The sequence below is a fragment of the Lagopus muta genome, chromosome 5, assembly GCF_023343835.1.
Source record: "Lagopus muta isolate bLagMut1 chromosome 5, bLagMut1 primary, whole genome shotgun sequence".
NCBI classification, from domain to species: domain Eukaryota; kingdom Metazoa; phylum Chordata; class Aves; order Galliformes; family Phasianidae; genus Lagopus; species Lagopus muta.
Genome location: NC_064437.1, coordinates 22931385 through 22944147, shown reverse-complemented (window position 1 = coordinate 22944147; position 12763 = coordinate 22931385). Strand labels below are relative to the sequence as shown.

General features: G+C 54.8%; 2 protein-coding genes across 3 annotated transcripts in view; both read left to right on the top strand.

Annotated features, from left to right (window-relative positions):
* Positions 1-3770: 3770 nt before the first annotated feature.
* On the top strand, positions 3771-6916 carry CRIP1 (cysteine rich protein 1). The gene is made up of 5 exons (XM_048944937.1): positions 3771-3904; positions 5974-6068; positions 6157-6214; positions 6332-6379; positions 6588-6916. The coding sequence occupies exons 1-4, from the start codon at positions 3865-3867 to the stop codon at positions 6370-6372; spliced, it is 234 nt and encodes a 77-aa protein (XP_048800894.1). The 5' UTR covers positions 3771-3864; the 3' UTR covers positions 6373-6379; positions 6588-6916.
* Positions 6917-10037: 3121 nt separating this feature from the next.
* The window catches only part of TEDC1 (tubulin epsilon and delta complex 1), a 63648-nt gene continuing 60922 nt past the window's right edge, over positions 10038-12763 (top strand). For both annotated transcript variants that reach the window (XM_048944924.1, XM_048944923.1), the window contains exons 1-2: positions 10038-10182; positions 10343-10421. In XM_048944924.1, the coding sequence (XP_048800881.1) occupies positions 10066-10182; positions 10343-10421 (196 nt within the window). In that variant the 5' untranslated portion in view covers positions 10038-10065. The remainder of the gene's footprint in view (positions 10183-10342; positions 10422-12763) is intronic.

Below are 12763 nucleotides of genomic sequence, written 5' to 3'. Positions count from 1 at the left end.
CACCACTGCAGAGGGCAGAGGTTTCCCTTAGCACACATACAGCCCCGCTGCAGAGAGCAAATACCTGAGGGCTATAAAGCAGGGAGTTCCCTGCAAGAGGCAGCAGGGATAGCCCAGGATGCCCCTGCCCTATTACTATTACTCCATGGTCTTATCAGTGCTCCATGACCCCTTTTCCCACCTTGGGCTGCAGAGCAGAGGGTCACTGCAGGAAGCGGGGTGCAGCAGCAGAGCTGTTCCGAGGGCTGCTGGAGTCCTGGGCTCAGCCATGTGCCTGGGGGGACTTGACTGACCCAAGTGTCCCGATTCCCTTTGGAGAAGGAAGAGACCCAGAGACCCACCTGCTCCCTGTTCCCCTTCTCACCTTGACAAAGTGAATTTTTAACTGGGAATAAAATGTACAGCATCAGCAGCCTGGAGCCAGTGCAGGGCAGGTGGCATGGCCAATCCCATGGCAGGGCTGGGAAGGGTGGGGAGGTGGCCCTGTGGTCTCAGCACCCCCAACCCTGGGATACCTTCCCAAAGCGGCGGGCATCACATCTTCAGCCAGCCCAGGTGGGTACAACCACTGCTAGAGAAATGGTGCCAGGAAAATGCACCAACACAGCCCACAAAGGGCTTCAGCCAGGAGATTTCCTGGGGCTGCTGCTAATGGAAAACTAGCAGGAAAGAGCAGATGGTAATGGAGATTTTTGGCCAGACTCTGCGTGGGGAGAAGTGGGAAGCTGTGCCTGGATGGAATTTCAGGACGTTTTCCATGTAGCTGGGACTTGGAGAGGTTCTCCTGTCCCACGTCTGGCAATCCCAGCCAAGTGCCAAGGGTGGCACTGTGCGGGCAGCCAGGCACCCTCCGGCACATGTGTATAGCAGGGTTAGACTGGCCTGGCAGTGTGAGTGCTCATCCCTGCCCACCATGCAGCATTGCTCCCGGTTCCTCCCAGCCCTCAGCCTCCTTTCAGCTTTATGAAGACATACCCCAGAATTTCCCCTTAGGGTTTAATTGGGTTTGACAGCCCGCTCGGTACTCTGCTCCCATGTGCTGCCCTAATGGGATTTGCCACACATGGAGCCAGGCGGGGGCACGCAGCCCCCGGCACCCCATCTCTGACATCACTCCAGCATCTCTCCAGCCTCTCCCTGGGATCCCACAGCTGGCAGCCTCTCCTGGCCTCTCTGGGCTTTCTAATCCACCCTGTAATTTTCTTGTCAAATGAGTTACATATTGGGCTGGGTAGGACATATTTTACAATAAGTTGTCTCAGCTGAGCGAGCCCGTGACTTACACAAGTGCAGGCTGAAATATGGCCAGGGAGGGGAATTCTGCAGAAGCTGCAGCTGGAAAACACTTGGAAAATGTCTACATCTCCTAATCTCCCACCAGCCCCACAACAGCAACGTGCTTCGGACATTCCTGGGGTTTGCTGAATCACATTTTCCTTGGGGAGGGAACCCAGAGCTGCTTGGGAGGATCCGTGGTTGGGGAAGAAGTTGGAGGAGGCATCGGCAGCTCTGCAAAGGAGGAAAGTGTGAGCAAGGCTGTGGTCACTCCACGTGGGGCATGTTTGAATGGCACGAATACAAGGACGCTCATGGAAGCAGGTGGCAAGGGTAGCTTGGTGGCATGGCATGGCACAGGGGACCTGGCTGATCTTGTCATCACTGTTTCATCTTTCCTTTGTGCACACACACTGAGGCCACAGCCCTGCTGGAGGCACATGCTCAGGGATGGGGCAGGGATGCCTGCCAGTGCATCACCCCAAACAACAGTTGGCCACCCGGGTTGCTGTGAGGGTGTTGCCATGCTGCTCAGGAACGCCGGCGCCTGATGCATCAGGACGGAGCCTCCACCCCCAGATTGGTATCAGAGGACACAGGCAGCCGGGGCGTGCCATGCTGATGGTTAAATTAGCTGGAACAAGGTCTGCAGATAAGATAACAGTGGCTTTGCTGAGGAGGCTGTTTGCAGCTGGTGTCTGTGTTGTTCCTCTGGTGGAGAAGCGGTGTCCAGCTCACCCAGTGCTGTGGCTGGGGGGCTGCAGGCTGGCAGGATGCGGTGTATCTTCCTGCTGAGGGGTTCCACACCTTGGCATTGGGAGTGTCAGTGAAACTACTCCCTGTACAACGAAGGAAAGGCCACATCCAGCACATCTGTACGGTGCTGCCAGACTCCCCCTAGTCAGCAGTGCCGTGGGTACCCTGAGCTCACCCCAGTGGTACCACATCATCAGCAGGGGCCCGAGTGGCACGGAGCCCTGCTCAGCATGGTTGGCAATGAGCAGCGCCCGGCTCCTCGGCGCCGGCTGTGTCACCCCCCCGCGGCCTTGTGCCCACTCTGCTGCCCAAACGGCCTCGGACAAGGGCACGGGGGGGCTGAGATCCCCATGCTCTGTCTGGCCCTGCCAGCATGCAATGCCATGGGGACGCAGTCTGCCTGGCTGGGCTGGGAGGCTCCTACTGCAGGAGAGGGGCCAGGCACTGTGTGGTCCATGGGGAACAGGGGCCGGGGCTGAGAAGAGCTGCCCGCTGGCACCAAAACAGCCTTAAAAGGGAGACAGCTGGGGCCGGCTGTCCTGGTTGGCGGGGCCTCAGAGCAGACTGGGAGGGAAGCAGGGCTGCCAGAGAGAGGGGACGTGCCCCATGTGCCATCTGAGCTCAGGACTCGGGACATGGCACATCCAAAACGTGATGAGTACACATATGTGCTGCCTCAGGGCCGCAGCTCCAGCGGAAAGGACGGAGGAGACAGGAGACGGGGTGGAGGCTGCAGCCTCGCAGGCCTTGCATGACTCACGGCTGGCCTGTGAGTTCCCTCCCCGCAGGACCAAGGCTGGTGCCAGCAGGCGGTGGGCTCACAGCCTGCACCCATGGGTGGGGGCCTGGTCCTGTGGGACGAGGAGTGCCCCAGGTTCGGGTGCTGGGTCCTGGTGCTGCCTTTCACAGGGCCTCTCGACCTTCCCAGCACAGCGACATGCCCTGGGGAGGATTGTTTCATGCAAAACAGACCTTTGGATAGGCTTCTCATTTCCTTCACAGCCAAACACAAAGGAACAACAAGTCCTCGCTGTTAATAAAATGACAACAGTCAGCCTCAGATGGGCAGGCCCTGTGTACTGTGCCCACGCCATTCCTGAGGCCCTGCAAGAAGGATCCAGCCCCCCACCTCCTCCCCAAGGCTACCCACAGGCAGCAAGCATGGCTCCAAGGTGCACTTTTGCACTGGAGGAATGATGCAGGTCTGTCAGCTGTGTCAGCACCCAGGTGTGGTCTGATTGGGTGTGGTTAATTGATGATGCCAATCATGTCTCCAGCCCTGCTGCAGGGCTCCTGGGCTCTTCTGCAGCACTGGGGTGGGCAAGAGCCAGCAAGGAGCTGGCTGGGGGTGAGGGCATAGAGGGGTGCAGGATGCAAAGAATGTAGGAGTTGCAAGAAGTGCTGGTGGTGGGAGTGCAAGAAGTGTGGGGTGCTAAGGGAGTAGGGCAGAAGGGGTGCAAGATGCAGATAAGTGCAGGATGCAAAGTGTGCAGGAAGCAAGAGGTGCAAGATGCAAAGAGTGCTGTGTGCAAGGGGTGTGGAAGTGTAAAGAATGAAATGGACTGCAAGAAGTTCAGCTGGTGGGAATGCAGGGGGGCAAGGGGGCAAGCAGTGTAGGGCTGTGGCATTCGAGGGGTGCAGGATGCAAAGAGAGCAGGATATAAGGGGTGCCGAGCCCGGGCTGGCAGCACCCGGAGGTGACTCCAGCTGCGGGCGGGGCCGCACATCTGGGCGGGGCGGGGAGGAGCCCCCGAGCAATGACTCCTGCGGGGCCGGAGCCGAGCATCCCACAGCCCGTGCGAACGACGAACGGAGCCGAGCCGAGCTGACACCATGCCCAAGTGTCCCCGCTGCCAGAAGGAGGTCTACTTCGGTAAGGGATTCCTTCTCCCCCGTCCCCCCACCGGCTCCTGCTACCCCCGTGCTGCCTGTCCTGAGTGCTGCAGACTCTAGAGATGTCCCACCGCCGTGCGCCCCTGTGCTGTGTCTCCCCGGCATGCCTTGGATGGCCCCCTAAATCCACCAGAAGTGAGGGGCTGCGGGGTACTCCCAGCCTGCCCAGGGTAGCTCAGCACAGTGCTTGAGCCCTGCTCTCTCCCTGCAGCCCTACCAGCCCTACCCAACCTTGCAAGGTGGGCTGCAAGGGGCTCAGGGTGCATGGCTGTGCCCTTGGTGAGCACCATGATGGTCTCTGTGGCTTTGTGCAGCGGGGAGGTGGCTAAGCTGTTTTGAACCTGTTGGGTTTCTGCGTGCTGCGGGGCTTGGCGTGAGTGCGCTGCCTCCAAACTGGGGCTGAAGCGCCATGTTCTGCTCCTTCGGGTGCCGTTGTCCTGTTGTTTCACCCAAGATTTGAGCTGAAGCAGCCAGGTTGCAGCGGCCAAACCTCCTCGTTTCCCCATTTGAGTTTGCTGTGGATTGCTGAGAGCAGTGTGTGTGTGCATCTCTGTACTTAATTTCCTTGAGATCAGCGACCTGAGTACCATGACTTTTGCACTCTGCCTTATTTCTGCTCTGCCTGTGGGTGTGCCGCAGCTTCCACTTCTGCTGGAGAAATCTCATGCTGGAACATGAGGTTGAAGGGTCAGGGATAAAGGTTTCCCCATAGCTGTTCTCTGTGTCAAACAAATCCATCTGCTGGTGATGCCCATCTCAGGGCAGCGCTGGGGTGACTCTGGCCCTACAGCTGGGACACGGCTTTGGCTGAGCCCGTGCCTGCAGCCAAGAAGTGAGGTCGGCTCACATGAGATTGCTGTGCCTGCAGGTGTGGCCGTGGCAGCGCAGGGACCATTTGACCAAGGAGGGGTTGGGCCCTGCTCTTATCAGCTTGCTCTTATGAAATTGGCACAATTAGTGCAGAGGAGGCTTCAGAAGTGGCTGGAGCCATAAGCTCATTGCATGGAGATAGGGAGCGCTGGGAGAGGAGGCAGAACAACCCCTGCTCCAGAGTTCCCTGGGTCCTTCCTTGGGTGTGCCTTGGGCTGCTTTGGGACAAACTGAGTCTGCAAAGAGCAAGGGCTCCTCTTGTACCCGGTTGGCACCCAGGCAGGACACAGGAGGCTCTTTGTGCTGCACAGGGCTGCCTCGTGCCATTGGGCGCTGCCCCTGCTTCCACCTCTGCAGCTGCTGGCTGGCTCCTTGCATAAGCTGCTGTGGGCAGATTTGGATCCCGAAGAAACCCTTTCCTTGACCGCCTTTTGCAGACAGGGATGAATGCTTGGAGCTGGCTGTGGCTGGGTTCCTGTAGAAAGCTCTGCTTTATCACTTAATAAATCCCCAGGGGTGCAACTGCCAATAGCAAGAGCACATACGTCTACAGAAAATACTGCAGAAACAACCTCCTCCCCTGCTGGGCTGCAATTAGAAGCCACATTGCTTTTTCCCCTCTCCACAAACATGTCCTGGCCCAAGCCAGCAGCGTGCTGTTCCCCAAGCCCTGGCCTGGCTCTGGCCCTGCTGTGGTTAGCAATGGCACCAAATCAGTGCTGTCGCTGCAGCTGGTGATAGGGAGGGTGCAGTGGTGGCTTTGCTGCACCCCCTGTCTGATACCTGTCCACCACCACCTTCACCCCATCAACCATAGGGGAGTTTGGGTAGAGGAGCTCTGTTTGGCCTGGAGAAAATCATCTCCATGCAGGCTGATGTTGGAAGGGAGAGATGCCCAAATCTTCTCTGTCAGACCGGTGAAAGTGGTCTGTCCTCAAATGGGGCAGCCACCATGTTTAGGGTAAGGGTCCTTGGCAGTGTTGTGTCCCAGGTTTGGGTTTGGGGTCCTGTGTGTGCAGGCTTGGGTTTGGCACTTGCAGGACTTCTGCTCTGGGCAAGAAGACTGGGAAAGTAGCCCCAAATCTTTCATCCTCCCTAGTGCTGGCAGCAGGGGCCAGCCTGTCTCATACAACTTGTGCTTGGTCAGAGCCTTGGCTAACCCATCTCTTTCCATGGCAGCTGAGAAGGTGACTTCTCTGGGGAAGGACTGGCACCGGCCCTGCCTGCGATGTGAGAAGTGTAACAAGACCCTGACATCCGGGGGGCACGCAGAGGTAGGTCTGGTGCCTGGGAAGCACCCACAGAGCAGGGTGGGTGCAGCCAGCAGGGCGCAGGGACTGATACTCTCCTCTCTTCCTGCAGCATGATGGCAAGCCCTACTGCAACCACCCCTGCTATGCTGCCTTATTTGGACCTAAAGGTAGGGTAAATTGGGGCTGGGGGCTTGGGAGGGGGGAGGGAGTCAGGGATCTTAGCCCCTGACTCTCCACAGCAGTGCATCCTGCAGCACTGCTGATCCTGCTCCAATTTCTTTCAGGGTTTGGCCGGGGAGGAGCTGAGAGCCACACATTCAAGTAGAGTTCAGGTTGGTGCTTCCCCTCAGTGCTCATCTGCTCACATCCGTGCTCAAGATCGTACTGCTGGGTGCCAGCTCCCTTCTGCCAGCCCCAGCAGCCTTTGCCACTGCTTGGCTCCAGCAGTGGGTGCCTTACTTTGAGGCTTGTCGGCAGAGATGGAGTCTGTCCCAATGCACTGCTGTACTGAGGATGTCCTTCTCTTCCATCCCTCTTCAGGTCTGATTGACAGATCTCCCTTTGCAGCCCGAAGACAGCACAAATCCACTGCAACAGACATGCCTTCTCGTCCCTCATCACTCTGTAATCAAATAGCACGTTAAAGCAATAAGTAACCCAGGATGGGGCGGAGAGGGGCTCCGCTCCAGAAGGAGCTGCAGGGTGGGAGGTTGGATGCTGCTCCATAGGAAATTCAGTCGCTGAGGGCTGCCTGGAGAGAAGACCACACCTGGCCAGCCAAACCCAGCCCTGCTTTTGGCACCTGGCTCTGCAGTAGGGCCCATCCTTGTATTCCCAATCTTTAATAAACCCCGAACAACCATTGCTTACTCCATGTCATGGCCTTATTTTTTTTTATACCAGGGATTCAAGGGACTTGCTGACAAAGGACCCAACAAGGGCAGAATTGTGGGATGAGGTCTGGAACACTGTCCCTAGAGCCTCCGGTATCCCCAGATCCAGTACGTGGCTGGGAGCCAGGCTTGGAGCTCCATGGGGCTGGGCAGGCTCCTGCTGCGAGGCAGTGCAGGATGTGCCAAGAAAACAGTTATTTGCTGCCTCCTCTCTAGCCAGTCATACAGAAAGGCTGCGTCAGGCAGGGGTTAGCAGCAGGGCAGGGTGAGGCCGTGCCATTGGTGAGAGTGAAGGTGCGGTATTACTGAGCAGGAGCTGGCTCTGAGCCCCTTGCTCTCCGTTTCAGCCTCTTTTTTTCCAGCCTCTTCCCTGAAGGAAGAGCAGTGCTGACAGATGCAAGAGGTGTTGGCTGTTTCGGTAGTGGTTTCCCTAACATGAACCACCCCATTTACATGTTCTGATATGCTTCACACCACATGCAGCTATTTTTTTCCCCGTGCTTTACACATGCATTTCTTTAGAAACTGCAGTATTTTCTGTTATGCTGGCATTACTAGGATCTGGCTGAACCCCGCAAGATCAGAGGTACATGCTTGGTACCAAAATCTTTGCTGATAGAAACAGTTCCATCTGATAAACATCTTAAAACTTTCTATGTATGTGTCAGAAGTCTTTCCCCAGCCCCACATCCTCTTCCCCTGTGAGTGTAGTTGTACTGAAGGAGAGCTGCTCGCCTGCACAGAGCTCCTGAATGATGCATAACGGGCTGCCTGTGCTGGATGGGGCCTTATTCAGTCTCCTGGTTCCCTCTTACCTGTTGCTCTTCCCACTCCCCCCTTGCCACGGCACTGAGGTGGCTGGGACAGCTCCCAGCACCTGTAGAGACATGGGAACAAAAGGGGCTGGGATATCTTGAGCAGGCTCCAGGGATGAGCCTTAAGATAGTAGTTCCTACTGCAAAAAAGCTCCCTCTGGCTGCCCTGTCTCTGTGTCCATGCTCTCACAGAGACAAGTAGCCCTGGACTTGCTGGGCATACAGCTCTCCCAGCTCACTGCTGGCACTGGGCAGAACCCAGCTCAGTGCTGTGAGCTTGGGCAGTTCAGGCTCAGGTCACATCTGGAAGGAACTTTGGTCAAAGAAAATACATGGTAATTGATTTTACATTCACCTCGTTCTTTGGAGAGGAAGAAACAGCTGCATGGTGTTTGGAAGGGAAGCCAGACGTGCAGCGGGAGGTGGGTTGCCAGCAGACACAAGCTTGTGCCAGGAAGGGGGAGCAGGATGCTGAGTTGAATTCCTGGCTTTATGGGGGAGCAGCTGAGGGGTGACACTGCCATCATAGGTCAGGGCAGCCCCAGGGTACCAATCTGGGCATGAGGTGATCTCCAGCAAAGTGTGAACCCCCATGTTGGTGACGTGAGGCATCACAGTTGCTGACCCAGAGGACGGGGCAGCACTTCCTCTGACATTATTACGGAAGCTGTGGCTGAGATCAATGGTGCTTGTGGATTGTTGAGCGTTGGTTGCTATAAACACTTCTTCAGTGACAAAGAAAACAAACAACATCACCCGTTTCTCTGGCAGTTCATGTGGGCGAGCCCGAAAGTGTGGGCTAGGGAAGCAGAAGAGGTTTTAGCAAAGGATAGGAAACAGGATGGGCTCAGAAACTGAACTGCTGCGGTTTCACTCTATGCTTTGTGGTTTCCTGCACAGAAGAAAAAAGGAGAGGGGGACTGAAAGAGAGTGAGGGGCCCTTGGTTCGGCTGGTCCCCAAGGGGTAGCTGTGCTGCAAGGGATGTTGTGTTCTGCTGCAGAGCCCAAGCAAGAGACTGCAAGGACCAGCTTGGGACACCTGACCTGGCCCTGAATGCTCTCACCTGCTGTAGGCTGATGTCAGCATTAGAGCAGGAGCCCGCAAACAGCATGCTGCCATCTGAGTCCCCCTCCAGAGGCTGTGCCCTGCAGCTGCCCTCAGGCACTGGTGTGGCATTTCACCTTCTCTCCTTTTATTTTCAAGTAAATTGAGAGTTTAAAGGGAGAAGAGAGCAAGAATTTCCCACCAAACCTCTGTGCCTGTCTTTGGTGGGCCCTGCTTTAAGGGATCAATGCACAGAGTGCATTCCCCATTGTGCAGAGAAACATTTTGCTGTCGAAGTTAAAAGGGTGAAGCTCCTGAGAACTGCAAGCCTGCAGATGTTTTTATTTTAATGTCTCATAATCCTTCCTGGTTTATTATACTGGAAGTGCAGACCCTGCACTGAGGGCCTGAGACACCAACGCCTGTGTTAAGCATCTGAAGCATCCGTCTGCCGGGAGCTGACCTCGGATTTTGGCACCACAGGACATTGTGCTGCGTTTGGGAAAATCCATCTTACTGCAGCTATTATTACAGTCCCCGTTGGGGACCTGCCGACCTGTGACTGCCGTGTGATGTGAAGCACGCTAAAAAACACGTGTGTGCAGTGCTGTGGCAGCCGGGGAAGGGGCCGCTGCCTCTGGGCTGTTTGCTGAGCTGCTGAGGGAGGGAGGAGAGCGGCTGCAAGGGAAGCACGGCTGGATGCACGGCCTGAGGGCCTGGCAGGAGATGAGGGGAAAAACAGTGAAAAAAAAAAAGAAAAGGAGCTGGGTGTTTTCTCAGGATTAGGGCTCGCACCCCTTGGCACGGAGGCCACCACGGCCTTTATCGTGCGCAATCGGTGTGAGGCAATGGGACGTGGCACGTTGCCATGGCACAGCAACAGCAAACACGGCCTCAGCCCCACTGAGTCACCGGGTGGCAACGGCCCCTGCTAACCGCATGGGGACAAATCTGCGGCACCGGGAGGAAGGGGGAAGGAAGCGGCCTGCTGGAGGACGGCCATCTCTGCCTTCTCCCTGCAGGCCTGGACTTGGGGCTTTGCCCCTCGTTCGGCGCGCAGTGCTGCGGGTGAAGCACGGCACAGCTCCTCCTGCCTGCGGGGCGCCGTGCAATCGCTTTGGGTGCGGCCACGAGGTCAGGACCAAGCGGCTCTCCGCCCGCCCTGTAGGGGTCGCTGCAGCGCCCGCTCGCGCAGAGCGGAAGGGGCGGTGTTGCGCATGCGCAGCGCTAGGGGCGGGAAGCGGCGGGCGCTGCGCTGCGATCCGATGCAACGGTGCCGGGCGCTGCCCGGAGCTGTCGGAGCGCTGTGCCGGGCTCTGCCGCCCCGCGCCCGGCTCGCTCCCGACGTCCTGCGCCGCGCCAGGTTCGATCGGCCGCAGGCGGTGAGCCCGGGGCGCGACCCTCCCTCCCTTCCTCCCTTCGCAGCCCGTGTGGCGCTGCGCTTTACGAGGGCTGGCTGAATTCTAGCGGCGTCTCTGAGTGGGGCTGTGCTGTGCCGCACGTGGCCGTGTGCCAGCAGCCGTTCCTCGTGTTCTTTTGCAGACGCTGGATTTCTGGAGGCTGCTCTATGTTCTCTTGAAACAAATCCACGGAGGCAAGTGGACCGAGTCGGATGCCATAGGTAACAGCAGCCTGGCAGATCACCGTTTCCATCTGTGCACTGGGGCCGTTAAGCACTCCCTGTGTAACTGCTTTACACCACTGCCTTACTGTTGCATCATGGCTGTGCTCTGGTTTGCCTCCATTATCCAGGAAATGGGGTGTTCTTGCATCTCACAGGGTCTCCTGTTTCCCTTGGACTTTTCCCTGCATCTAGAACTGCAGTGGTCATATGCCTTATTCTCACTGTGACAAAGCACTGCTGGTTTCTTAAATAACACCATTCCTGCCTTCAGGCGTCTGTTCGAAGATACCTCTCCAGAGCCCTTTTGCTATGGGAGGCATCTTCGAGGACGGGTTATCTGTGATGGACATGCTTTCCCAAACTCACTGATACTACTTAGAATCAACCCTCAAAAGCTAAAAAAAAACAACAGTGCAAATCTTAATCCTAAACTGGGAACTCTGGTGGCTCTAGGGATAGTGAAAAAAGAGCTAAGCATTGTGGCTGATTTCTCATGAGGAATGTGAAGCCAAGTCAGTGCAGTTCAGCTGTTAGCTCAGCAGGAAATCAGCATGGTTCTGTTACTCACAGGACTGCTATTTTTCGTTTGTCTGGTATGCCTTTTCCACTCATCTGCAGTCTGCTGCGTGTGACTGTGTGGTAAGTCAATTTACTGGCTATCCACCACAGTTTTGTGAGGCTGCAATCTCAATCCTGGCTGCTCCCATGCTAATTGCTAGTAGTGTTTGGAGGCAGGATTTCCATATGCACATGGCAGGTTGCTGGCTCTAAAGACAGCAAACCCTATCAGTGCTGGTTGAGTGTCAGGGAAGAGTGCGTGGTTCTGCACAGAACTGCTGAACTGTTTTGGAAGAAACTTGTTTAGTCGCAACTCGCTGATTAAGCCTGAAATTCAGGTTGTGTAGCTGTACTGCTGTTCAAAATATGCTAACTACCTTTGCTTGGCTGAGAGAATGAGTTGCCTGGTGTAGATAGGAACAATATTTTACTTCTTTTTTCTCTGTCCTTGCTCCAGAGCAATTGTGGTTTTTCACAATTTATTGCATGGAAATGAAATGGAAGACTTGAGCTCAAGGACTAAATAACTTTCTCAGGAGCATGTAGGAAAGTGAGAAACTAAGACTGATTCCTCCAATTCAAGCATAGCATTTGGTTTGGGCTTCCCTTGCTTTGCTGGTTTTGTGCAACCTATTAATTATCTTGTCTAAAAGCTAGGAGGGGACACTTGCTGTATCTCAGAGGAAGGCTGCGAAGCATCATTCTCTGTGAGTGTTGCTGTGTTTGTAGGCATAGGAACAGCCTTCTGGGAAAGAAAAGCAATACTCGTGGACTTGTGCTTTTTATTTTTTTGTAAGCTAAAAGTTCTTCCAACGGAAAAGCTCTGAGCGAAACGAGGATAGAATGCTCTTCTTGATTTTACAGGACAGAGTTTTATATAAACGTTGTTCCTTTAATTTGGGAAATCCTTTCGTTCAAGTTGCTTTCCAAGCTACGCTCCCAGCGCATGTTTCTGTTTCAATTAATGGTTTTTATTAGGTTTGGAGCTCATTATGTAAGTGAATTTTAGGGAAGATTAACATTTGCTTTGAACAGAATAGCTGCTGGGCATTCTCTTTTTGTGGCTGTAATGTGATGCTGTTTAGAAAAACATTCTGCATTGTGTTTTTAAATGGCTGATGGATTTTAGTGTCCCTGTGGCAGAAAATGAAATATTTGAAAAATATTTTGCATGCAAGAAAATCCACGCAGATGGATGTTTTAAAATGTGGGAGCTCTTGTGTTCTTTCAAAAGCAATGCAGAAACACCACATCTTTCAGTTGGTGGTTATTAAATTCTGCAAGTTTTGCTTTCTCCTTCTGGAAGAGTCTTTTCTAGTAAGAAGCATGCATTTAGAAGCAGTTGACACACCACAGCCTCTTAAACATGTCGGGTTTCCCCTCAGAGGAGTACAAGTGGAATTCAGCTGTGCAGTGGCACTGTAACCTCACTGCTGAAGTCAGTCAGGGTTCGTGGCTTCGTGCAGTTCTTTTTTCACAGAGGTTGAGAAGTGGTGGACTTGGCTAACAGCCACACCAGGCAGTGGTGCAGTGTGTGTTTTGATAGTTGGAAGAGATGGTTCTTTTGCAGAGCTGCAACTCATTTTTTCTTGTACGAGGAAGAGGTCTGGGGCTGCAGTATAGCTCTTTGTTTGACAAATGAAGCAGAAAATGGTGTTCTGCAGCAGCAGTTGTTTCCCACAGTGCCACCACCTCTGCAGGTGTTTCTTGCCTGAATGTGTGCAGTAATGTATCTCTGTCTGCTCTTGTATTTGATTTAGTCCCTTTCCGCCTCAGTCTGT